General features: G+C 37.0%; 2 protein-coding genes and 1 long non-coding RNA gene across 4 annotated transcripts in view; 1 reads left to right on the top strand and 2 right to left on the bottom strand.

The window, feature by feature from the left end:
* LOC136806988 (uncharacterized) overlaps positions 1-19,852 on the bottom strand; it is a 52,516-nt gene that overhangs the window by 23,060 nt on the left and 9,604 nt on the right. The gene's annotated exons all lie outside the window — the stretch shown is intronic.
* Positions 2,852-5,800, top strand: LOC136806964 (uncharacterized). The gene is made up of 4 exons (XM_067063543.1): positions 2,852-2,927; positions 4,438-4,530; positions 4,982-5,041; positions 5,191-5,800. Exons 2-4 carry the CDS (start codon positions 4,447-4,449, stop codon positions 5,686-5,688), a joined length of 642 nt encoding a protein of 213 aa, XP_066919644.1. The 5' UTR covers positions 2,852-2,927; positions 4,438-4,446; the 3' UTR covers positions 5,689-5,800.
* LOC136807024 (uncharacterized) lies at positions 7,726-8,276 on the bottom strand. The gene is made up of 3 exons (XR_010846634.1): positions 8,241-8,276; positions 7,968-8,031; positions 7,726-7,835 (listed from the first exon to the last, which is right to left on the bottom strand). It is a non-coding gene; the product is annotated as an uncharacterized lncRNA (long non-coding RNA).

Below are 19,852 nucleotides of genomic sequence, written 5' to 3'. Positions count from 1 at the left end.
TCAGCTATAGTAGTGAAGAAATCATTGAAGGAATTGGCTACTTTCTCAGGATCTGATGTCAAAGAGTCACCTGTGATGATTGAAATGGGTGATTCTGAGTTAGCCCTTGTTGAGATTATATCGCGAACACCAGACCAGACTTTTCTAGAGTTTTTAGAATGGAAATCAAAATATCTGTAAGTGCACCTTATAGTTCTAGTTCTATTAAATTATCACATAATATATTATATATATTGGATGATGAAAAGGATCTGAGGCCGTCTACTATGTATGGTGTTGTTTTTGTATATTTCTTAAAAATCTAGTTGCTTGTATAAGTTGTTGTTGTTGTTTGTTGATGTTGTGTCAGTGCAGCTGGAACCTCGATATTCCAGGATTAGAAAAAGCTATACATGTTATCTTTTTTCTTCAAAGAATCAACAAGCCATCAACATTGATAAATTCCACACATTTCCTCAGAAACTTTTAAAATTATCTGCCATTATGACTTTCTTGAAGCCGTTCCGAAATTAACCAATCGGGTTGTGTATCGGAATTCCTATGGGAGTTCTTTCCGAGATTTGTAAAATAACTAAGTCGCAAAACAACTTTTTCCAGGGGTTTGAGGAAAAAACAGAACTGCACGGCGATCTTTACAGTAATGTTTAAAAATCGGGGAAACCAAAAGTTTATTTTTTTAATAAGTGCAGTACTATTTTTTTAAACAGCCCCATTTTTTGAGTCAATAATGCCCATACGTAAAACTAGTTGAAAACAAAATTTTTTTTGATAAAAACTTTTCAAAATCGGGAAATTTTTGAAAAGTTTAATTTTAGATCCCTCCAAATCCCGCTTCATCCCGCTTTAGATCCCTCAAAATCGGAATCAACTTAATTCCCGATTGGGAAGGGCTAAAGTTCTCAAATTTTCCCTGGATATTCGTTTTTATCTTCCTTATCGGATAAAAGAAGGATTCTGTCGTTAAATATCGTAAATTTTTCTTCACGACCAAAAAGAGCATTTTTTTGATCCGATAAATCCGTTTACAGATCGCCGTGCTGCTATCATTTGCTTTTTATTCAACCATATATTTAAATTTGTGGTCAAAAATACTTAAATTAATAAGTTAATAATATTCAATGTACAATTTGTATCTCTCAGAAAATAAACACTTACAGAACGACATTGTTTATCATTTGGAATACCCCCGTATTTGGACCATTCTATCGTGCTGTCGTGGGCGCAAAATAGGGCGGAAACTAAGTAGCACCCTCAGTGCAAGATTGTCACCTCATCTTTATTTGCCCGCGTGAGAACCCGAGCTAATCATTTTTTCTTGCGCGCTCAAGGGGAAAATGAAAGTGATCGATATTCTTTGAAGGAAAAACTTCAGAAACAAACAAAGACCAAAAGATGTATTTTGTTGTTGAGAATCGATCCTGTGAAGATGAAAAAATATCTGCAATGTGTTTTTTTCGGAATGCTGAAAAACTCTAATTTCGATCTTCCTTCCTTCTTAAGGTAAAGAGGTTGCGAAATTTGGGCAAAAATCGCTAAAAAGCTGGTAAAATCGTAATCCTCAAAAATCGAAGTTCCAGCCCCACTGTGTGTTGCTTCTAAAAGGATAAACAAATGGGCGCGGTAAGCGGCAGGGAACTACTACTACTACTACAACCTTGTGTCATACAAGAATTACGGGAAACGCATATTTGGACTTTGTACCCTATGCTGCGCGCAAGCACTTAAGCTAAAGTCCCGCAAAAGCGGGACAAAAATCAGTTTTTTGCATTTTGCAAAAAAACGCCACATAGAAGATCTTTCAAATTCAGTATGTGGATAGAGCAGTAAAAAATACAACTTTTCTATTTTTCCTTTTTTTTGCAAAAGTTCTCAATAAGCTATTATATCCAAACACAATCAACATGCAATCGACAGATAGTATACGCGCGAACAAGTGTTAGAGCTAGAGCGTGGGAAAATTTCATTTCAACGTAATATCATATTTAATTGTTTTTCTTAACGACCAATACGGAGCAACGAAGACTGATATTTCGCAAACGAGAAATGTCAACGACTTACCAGCGAGAATTTTCGGGAATTAGGATATCACATAATATATGCAAATGCAAACTGCGAAAATTAAGGAAAGATGTTATGCATCAGATAAAAAAAATCATTTAACGCGGTAATTTCAAAAAGTTTACATTATCAAGAATCATAAATGTGAAGCTTTTTGATCACGAAATAGGTAGAATATTGTAGGAAAGCATAACGCTATAACATTAAAACATGCCTCCAAAAAGAAAGAACAGTAAAACTTCGGCTGGAAAAGGTTTGTTCAATGTATTGTGGATTAATTTTTAAAATATAAAGGCAGGAATTAGTCCCAATGATTCGAGGTTTATAGTCTCACAAATATACCATCAAACCTTTTTATAAGAACGTGGCTCTAAAATTGGGCTGGCGTATATAGTTTAAAAGCAAATCAACGGCATAACGTTAGAAAATATTCCTGAAAACACTACACCGGGTCGCTGAGACAGGGATGTGATAAGGCAGTTTTACCATTCCTTTGATAATAGTTAGCCCTCAGTGTCATGCGTTAACTTTGAACTGGAATTAAACTTTGATCAATCTTCTTGAATTTCTTCATCCTCGATCACCATTGGTCTTTTTTCTTACTCTAATTTGCCGAACTAGTCACAACATTTTTTAATTTTTAAGGTTTTCAGAAAGTTTGAGTAATTTAATTCTTCTTAAAGTTCACTTATAATGTTCTGGTATTTCGTTTCTCAAATTAGTGCTTTATAAAATCTCTACAAGATTCTCAAACTTATTCAAAAGGTTTTTAATTACAATCATAATCTTTTTCATTAGCAAAGAAAAACAGAAAGGACACTCTGGATATGAAATCTTAAAGGAAAAAAATACGCAAGTTTACAGCTGAGGTGAGGTTCTGCCGTTGTCCCAGGGGGGGGGGGTACTTAGGTAAAAATGGGCGCTGGGTGTGCAGACGGTAAGGGTCGGTTTTTTCACCTTTCAAAGTCTCTCAAAGGGTTGCGAAAATCAGAAAAATTTAAATCTGTCTCTCTAATGGTCGGAAGATTCGCGAATTTTAGCAAATTTAGAGTGAAAAAATTGTAAAAATGTATCACTAAGGGTCGGTTTTGGGAGGTCATGGAACGCACATACCCCTCATCTGCCAACCCTAGTACCCCTGGGGTTGTAGTACTTACTTATAATTTTATAGTGAGTAGTCCCATGAAACACATCAAATTAACGTAGACTAAAATATATAGTCAAAAGTTTCCGTCAGAATAATAAGAAATGAAGATATTTGGCATAAATTTTAAATAAGGATAAATTATGTACAGCAATAGCGTTAGGTAAAATATAGAAAAAATAACTTCGAAAGATCAAATTTCTTCTTCTTCTTGGAAAACCTCCTCATGCAAGGCAATATATTCATCTTTGATTGCTTTTGTTTTGACAATCTGATCTAATTTTTTTATTAGCGATTCGTCGTCAATACTTTTCAATCGCGTTCTAATCTTGTCTTCAATTTGCCTAAAGAATATAGAAAATGTATTTTGTCTTAATGTACAAATGAACCTTAACGAACAGAAACTTTCATGATTAGTTTCGATTAATTCGACAATCGAAAAATTCGATAGATTACGCCTGGATTATTTTACCCAATGCGAGAAATTTACGACATGAACTTTCGCGCATTCTAGGGTTGAACTATTTTCGCAAGTACTCAGTGAACTTTGGGGATCCTTTTGTAAAGAGTATTTATTTCACAAATAAGACCAAAATTCCACCTTTCTTAGATTTTACACCCAGCATTACAGTATAGGATTATAAATGAGTAGTGCGAAACTTACTGCTTTGTAAGCTTTTTCAGTTTGTTTGCATTAACACGTTGTTGTTTCGTGACATATATCTTTTCAGATGGATCGACATAAAATTTCTCATCTTTCCAAATAGCACCCATGACTTTCTTTTTAATCGGGTCCACAAGTGCTGGGTAGCAAACTAGATTTTCATCAATATCGTCACGACCTTCCAAATTTGTGTGTACTTGAGAATCTATAGGAAAAGTGTATTTAAAGGTAAATGTTTACGGGCAATGAGAAAGTCTCTAAAATCGAGTCTCCAAAAAATTGGCAGTTGAAAGAAATCGGATTGATTCATACCGTTCTGGTATAAATGATCTGGGCGTTGAAAAGGCATTCCTGATTGAAATAAGAAAATAGAAATGAGGATGACAATTGAACAATAACAAGAAATTTCATTTCTTACCCCCATCTAAATAGTGCACCATTCTCAATGAAGAACGCACAAATGCAATGTGCAGGTACGGAATCTTCCTTTTCCTGTCGTTCGATTGACTGTTTGTACCCACGGTACTTCTTAGTTTCTTTTGTAGCTAAGAAAAAAATTATTTTATTTCAGTTTGATGTGATGAAGACAATGTTCAGTTTTCAGGGCTATGAAATACGAGTAAAAACTAGGGAGGGTCAAATTGTAACTTATGGCCATATAGAGGTAAGTAGTATTAAAGTCCATTCTCATAAAGTGTATACTATTTCCTTTTTTGTGTGCCATTCTTCAGCCAAAGCTTCAATTCTAACAAATTATATAGAGTATAGTTGAAAATCTTATCCAGAGCACAATATTGAAAAATTTGAGTCCAAATTTTTGATATCATAGAGGAAAATAATGAAGTACCAACTTTATTCTTTTATGCTAGTTCCTTTTATTTCGGTATAACAGTAATTCAAAGCCTCCGGATTTATGCTATCTAATTATTTGTCTGATGATATTATTGCATCGAAAGTTACAATCAGCTTGTTGGCATGAAAAAACCTTTTAAACTTTCATCTTTCTTAGCCAATTCACCAACCCTAACTCTTCTATAAAGAAAGTTTCAACAGATGAAGAAAAAACAAAATGGGAGAACAGCTTCCTGTTTTAATTTTATTTCTTTAACTTTAAGGACGAGGATAACAATATTGATGATGTGCAGCATGATGTATCCAATCAAAGACCAGGCCAGGTAACTAGTATTGAAAGGTGTGAGGTTATTTAACAAGATAGACTCTTGTTGTTCTTTTGACGAAATTGACAATGTTTTAGTGCCTTTTATGGGATTTGGGTGTCTCGTAGTAAAAACTGTATTTTTCATTGGAGTTTTTTCATTTCTAGGACGTAGAAATGGCAGAGCTTGTTCTAACTAATCACACGCCTGTTAAACGGAAGCCATTAAAGATCGTTGCTTCTGATCCAGCGAAAGACATGTCACCGATTCAAGGGTTACCAGGAAAGAAGACCAAAAAAAACCGCCGACGGCGGGCAAACTGTCAAAGTAGATGCGCTATCTGCGAGGTTGTTTATGGAAGTCCTGATGACGTGGCAAACGACGCATGTGGATTGAATAATCGAATGATGGGATGCGAGGGTGGGTCAGAGTGTAATTATTGGGTGCACGTCCGCTGTGTTAATATGTCCGTGGAGAGTGAGGCACAGATATTAGCAATCGATTTTCGTTGCCCACGTCATAAAAATAAAGACAAAGAGAAGCACAAAGAGGTCCATTCTGTTGATATTGGTACCGTTGCAGAGAGTAAAGAGAGAGACTCAGACATTCCACATTCAACACGATCAGGAAGATTGCGCAGGACGACAAAAAAGTTGGATCTTTGACGATGGTGTTGTTCTATTAGTCAGGTAGAATTAACTACATAACTACCCAGACAAAAATGTTTCATCTCTACACCATTTTTGTCTCCGTTTTGGTGGTTTATGACCTAATTCTACCTGACTATATATCTTTAATTAACATACTTGTTTACCATTCATTTGTGATCTAGTTTTTACCCCGATTTTGTAGTTACTATTGTTCTTGTTAGGTTTCTAAAGCTTAATTTCTAAAAGGTACGTTGTACGTTTAGCAGAATTAGAATCACTTTTGGGTATATGTGCTGAAATTTACTTTTGGCCCCTTTTGGGGCATTTTGGGACGGTGGCGTCAATTTCAATTCTACGTAATATTTTCTTTATCATAAATTGAAATGATCTTCTAGATGTAAAACAATCGACGTCATCATAAAATGCCCCTATATCTAAAGGTTCCAAAGGTTTGTTTTGTCTTGTTGTCCGAGATTATGCTATAGTGAAAGATCATGATCTATCATTCATTAAATTATTACAACTATTCCTTACCTTTTCCATTCGGTCATGAAGCCTGACACACCGGATCCATTGTGTATTTGTTGGAACACCTCTGGCTGGCAACCAATATTTGACTTTCTTGTTAAGCTCTTCAAGAAGAGCATCACCTAAAGCAAAATAAAAAATGTTATGGGCTGGGTAATATCTTTCCACGTTGTACTGTATTGTCAACTACTGGAAGGTAAACTGGTTAAAGTATGGTATTCAAATAACACACCCTCTTGTCACTGCCCCCACAACACTGGAAAAATTGGGATTTTTTCATCCTCACTGAGGACAGCAAGTGCCACCGGGCACTGCGGTAATACCTTTGGTAATACCATGAACAGATGAAATTGTGAACAGAAAATGAAGGTGTATATAGACCCACACCTCCTTGGCAGTTGTTGGACAGCTCTGTTGTCGAAGATGCCATATTCTTCCTGTAAAGCTGTTTGACTTCCTCTGGCATTGTGGCATCAAGTTTTACAAAGTGTGTGTAGATCTGGATAGAGAATAAATAATGTAAAGAACCAAATGGCATTTTTTTTAGAAACAAACCTGCCCCGCAAGCTCTGAATAGCCCTTCTGCAACAAGCATTCCCTAGGAAGAATATAACCACTTTTACCATTCCACTTCTCTGCGAGAATAATACAGACTTCTTCTATGTAAAAAAATATTCAGATTCTTTTCGACATACGTTTGGCCTGAAATTTGAATTTTAAAGATAGGTATATAACCTTTTGATAGTAAGGATGATTTCCTCCAAAGAAAATGGGACTGATCCGTTTCAAACCAGCCATCATGCCTGTAAATTGAAAGAAGGGATCTGTAAGACGAAACTTGTATGTGCGATGCTTTACTTGTTGAGATTTCATGAGCGCCCCAATTGTTATAAGGGTATACCAAAAACTAACAATACTTTCGGCAGCTATAGTTTGGCGTTTTAGGTGTTAAGCCGTGAATTAACTTTCGAAATGCATTTTGCATTAGAAAATTTAAAAAAGCAGATAATGGGTGTCAACTTCAAAAACTGGTCCCCGCAAAAATTTGTTTCGCGGACATTATGTTCGGTTTTTTTGCTCCTAAGAAGAGGGGATTGAAGTTTACATACCATCATAGTTATTTCTACGAACAGAAATGCGAAAGACATGAATACCCATCAAGACATTTAAAATCATCTCTGAAGTGTAAACATAGTTGGTCGACAGTTTATGCTTCTCTTCTTGCTTGCGCTGCCAATCCCAAAATCCAGGAACGGAAATTTCGCCTGATGTCTTCTCTTGCAGATATCTTGCTAGAATCTCATCAGTGAATGCGTAGAGTACAAGTTCGCAAAATCGCCATGCTTTATGGTGATCCTTGCAAGCTTTCATCTAACAATTTAACAAGACAGTGACTGTTATATAAACTCTTTTGGTTAATCATAACAAACAATCATTCTATTTTTAGAAATTCCTTGCCAGGAAACTAGGTCATATATGATAACTTTTACGTAATTTGACAGCGAAGTCATCACATACCATTTGCTGTGCAGCAATTGTCTCGAATCCAAGGTCAATTATGATTTTCCTCAAGAAGATTTCCCAATTCCATTTCATAAATGCTTTGCAGGCGTTCATCTCTATATGAAGTAAGCCTAAGAAAGATCGTATTTATGATTGTCAGATATTTACATTATATATTATTACTATTATTACTATATGATGAATATTAGGTGTATATCATTTTACTTTTTTCGGGGGAAGGGAAAAGGCACACAACTATTTACCTGGTATGGGAACTATCCAGTCAAATTCCATCACGTGATTCTCTGGGATTACACATCCATGATCCTATGAGGAAAAAAGTACTTCGTTACGGACCTCGCGTCGGAAAGGAAGGCGATACCAAAGTAAGTTGTCTTTTTTGGAGGCTTTAGGTCCATTCAACCTCACAAGCAAAAATTGAGATGTGTCTTTTGCTGGTACATTAAAGCAAAGGACATATTGATATATTATTACAAACAAGTTCTGATAACCTTACACCGAAAACGACCACCTACCACGTAAAGCGCCTTTCCGTAAAAGCTTTTGTCGCACTCTTTGCAAATGTACGCTTTTTGAAACAACTCAAGGACAATTGTTAATATCGTCGCGTCCACCTCCAAGAAAAGCCATTCTCTCGTCCCAGCGTTATACTGTGTGATTCCTAAAAAGTGATAAACTCTTCATGACTGATACGGTAAGTTTTTCGCGGCAATGACCTTCAATGTAATAATTTTGGCGGGTACTTAATTCGGCGGATTTTACCAAAAAAACACGAAAGTTAATACACTTTAAGCTAGTGATTGCTACGAAGTTTACAGTACCATCGACCAAAGACGATAGAAAGAGAGTAATAATGACATTTCAGCATTATGATGAGAAAGTGCAAGTTCCGCTATACAATAATAGGTTCAAATTGTCGTGTGTAAAGTCTTTTTCAATCTACAAAATACTCTCAAAAGATAATATTTGTAGAATTACTTTACAGACTGTTAAAGTAACTTTCCCAGACCATCTAAAAGACTGACAAATAATCATAAAAACAACAAAAATAACAACACAGGCTAAAGATAACAATAAGATAACAAGGACGACATATTTTTCTATCTTTTTTCCGATCGTATTCATTTCTTTTACTACATTGCGCTAAATAACGCTATATGGTTAAAAGAACGAGAAATGACACATGCGTACATGTGTAAAAAATGTCAAAAACATTAGATGAACTATGTCTTTAGATTACGTTCCTCACCTGATCGTATACCATGGTTGCATAGCACGTGAGCTATGTTTTCATATGAGCTGGGATTGAGAAGATCTGGTTCTCCACATACAAGTTTAGCCACACTCCCTTTACATTGCTGAATTGCTACCTCGGCATATGGATCGACATCATCGATGGACTGAGCCGTATCACAAGTGCAACCTGACGACAACATCTCACCACCATTTCCACATTCCCGTTCTCTGAAATGATCAGGTCCGTTCCCTTTCTCACCACTTTCATCTTCCAACTCACTCACCGTTTCTGCTCTAATTCCCGTTCTTACCTCACTTTCCAGTCTCACTCCACTTTCCGATCTCATTTCACTTTCTATTTCCACCTCACTTGCTGTTTCCAATTCGCTTTCTGTTTCCACCTCACTTGCTGTTTCCAATTCGCTTTCTACTTCCACCTCACTTGCTGTTTCCAATTCGCTTTCTGTTTCCAGCTCACTTTCCGTCGCCCCCACATCCTCTGTTTCAAACACGTCTCCCTCATCAACCTCCATTTCCTCATCGTCTTTGTCCTCTTCTTCCATCTCGTCCACCACCGCTTCTCTCTTCTCTTTCTCTTCTCCTGCCTTACCACCTTCATCACCTAGTAAAAATTCCGACAGCAAAAACTCGCGTGTCTCAAGGTTACCTTCCCTACAGGCGCGGCACTTCCGGTACACCTTTGCATTTTCCCTATCACAAAGCACACAGAACTTCACATTGCCAAGCCATGTTCTAGTATCGCTCAAACCTTTTGACATTTCTGTAGTTTTTTGGAGAGAATCGATTCGGTTTTTTAGAAATTCGTTCCGAAAGAGATCGAACAAGTCAGTCTTTTTCGACTGATCCAAGATTTGAATGGGCGTCGGTGTCAATAAATAATGCTTGGGCTTCAGATGCTCTTCGAATTGCAGGAAAGAGTTCTCGATTGGTCTCTGTGCATGCATTGTGATGACGCTAAGAGGCATCTTCTTCTGCGGTTCCAAAGACCAAGTTTTCCCCAGGACTTGATTATTATCGAGCATTGACATCACATCAACCTGAGGAACGGGAATTTGATCAACCGCAGCAGTGTCTAGTAGCTTAGAAATGTGGGTGTATGAACCAGCTGGTGCCAGACGCGATTCAACTTTCACTGCTTCTTTTGACTGCGTTGTGGTTTGCAAAATTATATTTTTCATAGCGGATAGCGGAAGTACCAAATTTCTACTGCGACATCCATAAATTAGCTCAATGATGAGGGCGAGTATGTTATAGTCCTGCTGTGTTGCCAAGAAGGGGGGGGGGGGGTTTCACTTTTACGGTATGACGGTATTGGGCCTTTTTACCCCCGGTAAATCGGTATTACGAGAAAAAAACGACGGGATTACGGTATTTCATTTTCTACCGGTATCGGTAAATTGCTTGTTTTTTTGTCGGTATTTCGATATTTTTATCAATAAAAAACGGTATTTCGGTATAAAACTATTTATAGTGAGTTTCATGAAGAAACATTTTCAAAAAAGATGAGTCTATTCCGCTATTTTAACCAGTAAAATATTCTTGCTCGCTTCGCTCGCACAATCTTGGATTTCCTATTGACTTATTGTCATGGTGAGGTTATTCAAAATAAGTTAAACTTTACGATATCTAAACAAATATTTTTGTTATTTTTCTGCATTTTTTAATGACAGCTTTTGTGATACAAATACTGCATCCAACGAATGAGTCTAGATAAAATTTTCTCCGTCAGCACTAAATGATATGGTCATCTCTCCGTATTCACTTATATTGCTACTACAATACAATACATAGGCATTCTAAATTTTAAATTTTTTCTTGGGCAAAATTCTTGGAACGCCGCACCGGGCACGGCAGCTACGTCGCTCGCTTTACCATATTTTTGCCAACAAATGGCCAGTGTTAAATAAAATCAAAAATTGTGTGACCAAACAAGGCATACTTGGCTAACAATAGCGTATTAAGGCCGTTTTTCAATAACAAAGGAAAGCGAAAATTGTCGAAAAATTTTCGCGCTCGCTTCGCTCGCGTTCTTATTCGCCAATTATTTTCTTCCCTCCAATAGGGGGGGAGTTCATCTTTAGAATTCGCGTCCTCTAGTTCCACCACAGCACCACCTCTATGAAGCCTGTGTTGAAGTCTACGACTTCTCAGACCATCATTGGCCCAAACCTCGATTTTAATTGATTCTCAATATAAAAGACATCTTACGGGTCTGCGAGGAAGAAATTATTGGGGGAAGGCTTAATTTTGCCTCCCGTAACAAGCAAGTAACTTTGTCGCGGCAGACCTAAAATATTGCTTTATGAAAGCTTAAATAGCTGTAAAAGAGGCCTTAAAAAGTCGACGATATCGAGAATAAAGTCACAAAACTAGCAAAAAACTTTATATATTGGCGAAAATGTTTGGTATAAGAATAGGTCAATCTGTTTAAAAGAGACCATACAAAAGTTAAATTTAGCCCAATAAGGTCACAATCGTTTAACCAAAGATGTAAAAGCAAAATTGGTGCGTGAACGTGAAAATTGTTTTTTTCGCGCGTGAATACGTGAATTGGCAAAAGTTTGTGCGTGAATACCTAAATTTAGGGTTGAATTTTTTTTCCGTGAACGGACGGAAGTATCTTCGACAATCAGAAGTATCATCTTTTGACGGTCGGAAGTATCATTTTTAATTTTTCCTATCCGTCATTCCGTGGTTCAGGGGGTATTGGGTCATTACCAATCAATTAGGTAGGGTCAGGGTTGCTAGTAACGGCTTGTCACTGTGCCGGGTGCATACTCGGCGCCTTGGGTCCCGCAGGGTTGCTAGTAACGGCTCGAATTTCAGTCAGTTTAAAAAAGGGGTACTTTTACCCATATTATAATAACATTACCCCCGTCTTTTGCCAGTTCGGTATAATATGTTATGAATTGCGTAAGTTTGCTGTGCGGCGATGGTGTTTTCTGGTGTAAAGGAAAGCACTCGGGATTCCATCAAAAATAGAGAATTTGAACAATAGGCCTTTTGTTGAAATAGAGAAAAATAGAGAATTCTAACCAATCACTTCACGGGAATTCTCTATTTTCTCTATTTTTCGACAAAAGAATTCTCTATTTCTCTATGTTGACCAATCATATTGCTTTATTTTGAAATCCCGCGTTTTGATTGGTTCACGGCAAAATTAGAGAATTCGCGCGATCAGATTGGTTTGAATTTGTCGTAGGGGAAGCCAAGATGGCGAAGCGAGATTTCTCATGCTGGATTTTTCGACTGGAAATGCTTCAAATTTTATGAAATTTACGTCTAAATCTAGGTAATAAATACATAGGAATAATTGAACTTTATTTTTAAGTAATATCATTCTCCTTTCTTGATGATTTGGGTGGTTATTGCTACTTTTTTGTTGTGTAATTTGACTACTTCAGACAGGACCTGTTGTCATGTTATGAATGTAAACATGATCTATTTTGACTCTTCATGTTGGATACAGATTTTTTCAGAAAAAAGCTTTACTTGGATTTGATAAAGTATACTTAGGTACAACTCTTGTAAAAATTTAGGAGAACTTGATATATTTTCCATGAAGTTATGGACCAGATACGATAAATAAATGGACATAGAAAACATTTGTGTTTATGACCAGTGGCAGTGATCTCCTTGTATTTCATGCTGCTTGCAAATTTTTCAGAGGAAAATTTTACTATAAAATGATGATCGTTAGCTAATTGATATTCACAATTTTTGTGACCTCGATTAGCTATTGATTGCTATCGATCCAATCGATGCGATGGATTAATAATCAATGGATATGTCTTTTATCGACTATTGATACTTTTAAGGTACTGTAATCAATATTAAGGATATTGATAGTTCATCAATGTAGACAAACAATGAATAATAAGCGATAATAGTCGATACCTCAAGGTAATCGATATTGATCGATAGATAGTCAAAATTAATCGATTGCTCATTGATATCCATTGTTGTCTAATCGATCTCTAATCGATATTTACAATTTTTTTGACCTCAATTAGCCAGAGGTGTCAATCGAACAACTTCGAACAAAAATTGCAATCGAACCAATCGAACGTAATCGAACGTGATCGAATAATTGCGATTCGACTGTCGAACGTAATCGAATCTCAATCGAAGGGCCGATTCCTGGGTAATATTCGATTGTGTTCGATTGCGTTCGAGTAAGGTTAGATTGGTTTGAATGATTGTCAATTACATTAGATTAATCTTCGATTTCGTTCGATTACGATTATGCTCGATGAGTTTTATTGCGATTCAATTAAATTGGATCACTATGTTGTATGTATGAGCTTTTTAGCATGGGCGGCCGAAGTGCTTGAAGTACCATACCAAAGCGAATAAAATCTAATACAATTGTATCAATCAAACGCAATTGAAAACAGTCGAAAGTAATCGAATACAATCGAACGCAATCGAAGCAATCGAACAGCAAATCCTGGGTAATATTCTATTGCGATTCGATTACGTTCGACAATCGAATTGCAATTATTCGATTGCGTCCAATTGCGTTTGATTGATTCGGCGTTCGATTCGTTCGATTGACACCGTCTGGAATTAGCTATCGATTATATATTTTAATAGATAACTGATCGATCGATTGGTACCGTGAGATTGGGTAACTTGCATCAGTGGAGGCTAACTTGCATAGCCCTCAAATGAATGACCTTGCTGGTCAATAAAATACAAAGTTAAATCAAAACAAAAATGGTAGAGTAGAGCTGCGAGCAGAGCTGCGTAGTTGTATTTTAATGACCAGCCAGGTCATTCATTTGAGGGCTATGCATGTTAGCCTCCACTGATGCAAGTTACCCAATTTCGCGGTAATTGATTATCTAGCGATTTAAATCAATTATCAATTTATCAATTACGACTGTTTGATTGAGTGGGGAGAGTCTGGATTAGAAATCTCTTAGAATAGATAATTGATAGAAATCTCATAAGCTAATTGAGACCAAAAAAATCATGAGTATGGATTATATATAAATACACCTTTCCCGTAATTCAAATTTCTCAGAAATGGCCCGGGAAAATGTGCGCTCCACCGTTGTGTATAAAATTGTTTGGGAGGTAAAAAACGCGTTTTTGCCTGCGAGGGGTTAGGGAAATTGGGATTTGAGCCTCTAACTTTTGACAGCGATCTTCTTTTGGCAAAATATTTTCAGGGTGGTATAATATCATGAATAGGTTGAACATACTAAAATTTGAGGGGATTTTGTTCGACAGAACTTAAGAAAAGCTCAAAAAAACCAACTTTCCCTAAGGGAATGCAGGCAAAAACGGGTTTGTTTACCTCCAGAGACCAAACGGTGGAGAGCATCAAAATAATGCGCGCGCATTAGTTTTACGAATTACAGGAAAGGTGTATTATGAGTATAGCCAGACAGTGTCAATCGAACAACTTCAAACAAAAATCGCAACCGAACAAATTTTATCGAACGGGATAGAATAATTGCGATTCGATTGTCAAGGTAATCGAATCTCAATCGAACGACCGATGCCTGGGTAATATTCAATTGTGTTTGATTACATTCAAGTAAGGTGTTAGATTGGTTCGATCAATAACATTTAATTAATCTTCGATTTCGTTCGATTATGATTGTGTTCGCTGAGTTTGATTGCGATTTAAATTAAATTGGATCACACCGTTAGGACTTTTTAGCGTGGACGATTCAATTTGCGTTTGACAATCGAATTGCAATTATTCAATTGCGTTCAATTGATTCTGCTTTCAATCTGTTTGATTGACATCGACTGACTGGGTATAGATTATATAAAGTATGGTGTACGTAGCTATTGTATTGAAAAATTTGATTATCATGGTTGAGCTAATTGGAGCTAACCAAAAATTTTAAACATTAAATATATCAATTTAAATCAATATATCGATTTGAATCGGTTTTAATCGATAACTATTCAATCAACCGATATCAATTATAATGTAAACTATTATAATCAATTTTAGCAAAATAAATCTGAAATTTATTGTGGATTAATTATATATATCTATACCTTGACTAATGTCAGATCAATTTTTTTTAATCTAACCTTTTAGTTGAATTCTCACAACTTTTTTAAAGCAATTAGTTCTATCAGATTAAATTATAATGTCTGTCAAACTTACTTTATCAAATTCAGTAATCAAACTTTGTTGATCAAAACATGATTTAATGTCACAATTTCTATGATTTTGTAAAATAAATTTGCTTGACAAAGCGGTTTATCCTGTTATTTGATTTTTCGATTCTCTTTTAGATTCTGCCAAATTATTGTATCAAAGAAATAAAACATCAAGTTTAAATTTTGAAAAACTGTTTTTTTTAAAACAAAAACAATGTCTTCTCATAAGGCATTGTCAAACTCTGATTGGCGTGATCGCCTCAAGAAGTTTGCTGCTGGGGAACCCTTGAAACGAGGACAATATCCACCAAAGTCTTCTCAATGGCATGTGAAATTTGAGATGGTTAAATCTTGCCCATTGCAATCCAATAGGTCTGGTTTCGATCTTTTTAAAAACCCTGTCAAATGTAATTGTGGTTATCATGGCTCAGCATCATCAACAATATCTATTTCAACACCATCAACAAGATCAATTTCAACTCCTATGGCTACTCAATCGACTTCTTCAGCAACCACCACATCACCATCTGGGAAAAGATCTCGATTCCAATACGCCTCCATTGGAACATCGCCGCCATCAAAGAAGCGATCAGAAGATTGTAAAATTGTCAGCCCAATCAAAGCTGTTTTTAATAAACATGGGAAGGTGATTGTGAAGAACATGCCGCAACGTCAACATGACCCATCGACACCCAAGCCAGACAATCCAAGCTCCTCAACGAAACCGCCGAGACAAACAGTGCAAGCGGAACAGCATAGAAATGTTCCGAAATCAGTAAGAGTTTCTATTCACTTTTCTATTATCGCATCTTTTCAAATCTATTGAGGGGGCATAGAAATACTATTATTTTGGGGAACCTTATGTACTGTTACTTATGTAAAAATCACTTCACTAAGTTTGCTTGAAATATAATTACTCAAATGATTAAAGCTCATGAAGCTGATAATAGCTTGGAACTGCTAAGCAATTTATATATGAATTACTTCTTTTTTCTACCACAATTTTTTCAAAGGGTGAGGGTCCCGGGGGGGAAAAATTCTTGAATCTTTTGGGGTCTTCAACCTCAGGCTAATAGTCTGATAATTTGTTATAATTTATAATTTATAATTAAAAATCTAGGCCTTCTTGTCAAAGCAGCATTACTTTTTTTTCATTTCATAAGTAAAATATCTTTTATGCATTTCCACCAATAAGCTCGGGGCACACATTAATTTTTTTTTGATTTTAGGTGGTATAAATTCTTGATGATTATTTTCCATTTTAGCCCCAAAAGTCTCCCCCGTTATTTGCCAGGCAGCCTAATGATTACACCCGAAGAGTCCCAGAACGTTGGTTAGAATCTTTGAACCAAACAGAGGCTCAATGGTTGGGACAAGAGCTGTTTTCGAAAACAGAAGGTGAAGATAGGATGAAAAGACCTATGAAACTTTGGCATCATCCGCCAGAAATCAATGATGATGCTGTCAAAAAACCCAATCCAGCAGAGTATACTATGCGTCGACTGTTTTTGTGGATGCCAAGAAAGATGTATGCATTTGAGTTTGATTGTCCTAGATCAGAATGTAATGGTAAGGGATTAACATCTAAAGGACTTTACAACAGGCTACGTCATGTACTTGATGTCAATGATTTTTATTATTTGGCAACTGAAAAGCTACATTGTCGTCGCTGTGGGAAGGACTTTCAAAGTTATGATTCTCGTCTTATTGAGCAACTACCTTTGCATAAGCAACTCCTGTTTCCAGCAGTTCTGACAGGTATTTACGCATGTGATAAATCCTTGATATCTTTGATGAAATCTCGTACATTAGGCAATAGTTCTCATGCAATGAAAAATTCCATACATGAAATGCATAGCGAACATTGGGTTAAACAAAACATGATTTACCTAGATCACTGCAAGAAGTACAAAGATAAGGTATCATTTTTTAGAGGTGCCGAGGAGATTGAGTTTTTGCCATTTCCAGCTTATCGACAATTACCACAAGCTCGCTGGTTTATTGCAGCCTATGTCAAAGATGTTGTGACACGCCTCGATGAATGCAAGGCTCAAGTAACATCACAGTTTGGTGACATTTTGAAGTTCGATTCAACAGAGAAGATACTAAACAAACTGGCTGGTGAGATAAGGCATAAAGCAAAGTGGGTGACAAATGTATCAAACGAGTATGGCGCAATTCTCAATAGCATATTGACAACATCAGAGTCTCTTGATAAGTTGAAGCCTCTTGCTGATGGTCTGATGGAGCGATACAAGAACGCAAATGTTCCTCCACCGCGTGTGATGTATGTTGACCGTGATTGTTGCGAGAGTGATGGAAGTGTGAACCGCTACCATAAGCTGTTTCATGAATGGCTAGAAATGCTGATCCGACTTGACATATACCATTTCATGAGAAGGTTCAGTGAGGGTTGTACATCAGAACAGCATCCCCTGTATCAAACTTTCATTCGCCAATGCGGAAGACTACAAGCTCCTGGTCAAGGCAAAGCGAGAGCAAATGATCTTTAAAATGAAGATTCCAGCACCAACAGATCAAGCTGTTCAAAAAGCCATTACCAAAGCAGAGCTGACACTACATTGCAGGAGAAGAACAAGAGGTGTTGAAGCTACCACCAAGTCAATCGAAGATCTCTTGTTGAAATATACTGGGGTCACAGATACGCTTGGAAAACCTCTTTTCAAGCCTGATATGATTGAGATCTACAAGGAACAGAAGAAGCATATCCGTTGTATTCAAGATCCTGATCAGATTCAGCCTCAAGTTCAAGACCAAGAGGAGGATCAGGTTCAAGATGAGGTCCAGCATGGTAAGAAGAAAGACAAACGGGAAGCCATCTCATTGTACATCACCACTGGTCACACAAGGAAGATTCCCGATAAAACCAAGGTAGTGACGGAATTGCCAAACTTCAGATGTGCAAGAGGGAGCAGCTCATTGGAACAATTCCATGGCCACATACGTTCATTCATCCCAGGAAAGCGTGCCAGTGCCATCAACTTTCAAGCTTACTTGGTTGAGGGTCTTGCCAGATGGAATACATCAAGACAAGATGAGTATACCACCAAAAGTATGACACACTTACGAAGTTTTGACGAGTCTTTGGTAACTGTTTTCAATGAGAAACACAAACAAATTTATGGTAAGCCATTCAATCAAAGGGCCCCTCCAAATAAACACACTGGAGAAGCTATTTGGTGTTGAATACTTGTATAATCAATTGGCATTGGTCTTAGATGCAAATGATAACAATCTTGACAAAGCAGCTCAAGAAGATGAAGATTGTGAAGAGGAAATCAATCCTGACGCTCCTTGCCATCACCCAGGCCAGAAAGAGAGAGTGCAAGAGGAAGAAGATACTGTGAATCCATCAACCTCAACCGACAGGAAAGGCATTCCAGGATGGGATAAAGTTGATCGTTTGGCCCTGGCACTATTGAAACAGTCGGAAGGTTTAAGTGTGAGCGATGCTGATGCTGTGATCATTGCAGATCTTTACTGTAAGCTTGATGAATATGACAAGAAACCACTCAGATTTGATCCTGTCCCTAACAAACGTGTAAGTGGTTCATTTCGTCAAAAAAAGCATGGTGGTGAGTTTGACACCCAAAAAATGGAGATCGCTTTCCTTGGTGCTGCAAAAATGAAAATCGAATCTCCTGACAAAAGCAGGATCACAGAGGCACTTTGCATCCATCTTTGCCAAAAGTATCAAGATCCAAAGCAAAAAACAGATGACAAGAAATTCTGCTCAAGATGGACATCAATTTTGTCAGATTATTCCAAGATCAGGGCACGTGTCTTGAATAGCCAATACCTTGTCAACAACACACGTATGCAGCTTCCCATCATTAATGAGAAATCTTTATCTTTTTGGTACAAAGACCGTGAACGTCAAGATATTACCACGTTACTGTTACAAGGGCAAGATGAAGCACCGGTGACAAGACGATTTGCAAGTGAACCATTACCACCACCAAGAGCAGTCCCGTCAAATCTTCAAGGGAATGCACCGAAACTGGTAGTGAAAAATCCGAAAGATCGTTCTGGGCAAGCTGCAGTTCGTAAGAGGCAGGCAAATCGTATTAGGATACCAAAGGAGAAGACCATTCTGCCTAAAGATCAACCACCACTACTATCACCTTCACCACTACTATCACCTCCTTTGTCGCCTTTGTCTTTTCAATTTCCACACTATATGATGCCACAACAGCTGAGTCCGCCAAGTTTTGCCCCTTCAGCCTCCCTCTCTAAAGCTCCATTAGTACCACCTGATAATAATGTTGCATCGAGTACACATTACAAACACTTGCAATCAATCAAGTCAGGAAAAGTGGTTAAACAGAGAAAACCTTATTGCTGTTCCAAATGTGGAAAGGAAACTAAAGATGGTAATCATCCTCAGGTTAGAGGAAAAACATATTGTAAAAATGACCCTACAGCAGTTCCCTTTGAAACTTTCAAAGCTGACGTTGAAAAAGCATACCAGGAAAAGAAAACAAAAAACAGAAAGATTAGGATGCTGAAAATTAACTTAAATTTGTTAGATTTTACTTCATAAAATAAGATTTTTCCTTGCTGGGTTGCTTATTTTTCTGATCCAAAAATAAAAGTGATTTGTAATACCAAAAATTCCATAATAAAATTTGATGCTAAGAAAGAATGACAAAATTGGATTTACTAAAAATTTGTTGAATATTGCTACGATCATGAAAAAGAAGTAAACCCACGTGGA

The sequence above is a fragment of the Clytia hemisphaerica genome, unplaced genomic scaffold (genome assembly GCF_902728285.1).
Source record: "Clytia hemisphaerica strain Z4C2 unplaced genomic scaffold, Clytia hemisphaerica genome assembly, whole genome shotgun sequence".
Taxonomy (NCBI): Eukaryota; Metazoa; Cnidaria; class Hydrozoa; order Leptothecata; family Clytiidae; genus Clytia; species Clytia hemisphaerica.
The sequence above is the reverse complement of the archived record's forward strand: the minus strand, read 5'-3'. Positions and strand labels throughout refer to the sequence as shown.

What these genes read in the sequence shown, in the direction of transcription:
- LOC136806964 (XM_067063543.1), top strand. Translation starts at nt 4,447, where the DNA reads ATGAAGACAATGTTCAGTTTTCAGGGCTATGAAATACGAGTAAAAACT. An exon ending in TAACTTATGGCCATATAGAG is followed by an intron (nt 4,531 to 4,981) that starts GTAAGTAGTATT and finishes TTTAACTTTAAG; the next exon opens with GACGAGGATAACAATATTGA. An exon ending in CCAATCAAAGACCAGGCCAG is followed by an intron (nt 5,042 to 5,190) that starts GTAACTAGTATT and finishes TTTCATTTCTAG; the next exon opens with GACGTAGAAATGGCAGAGCT.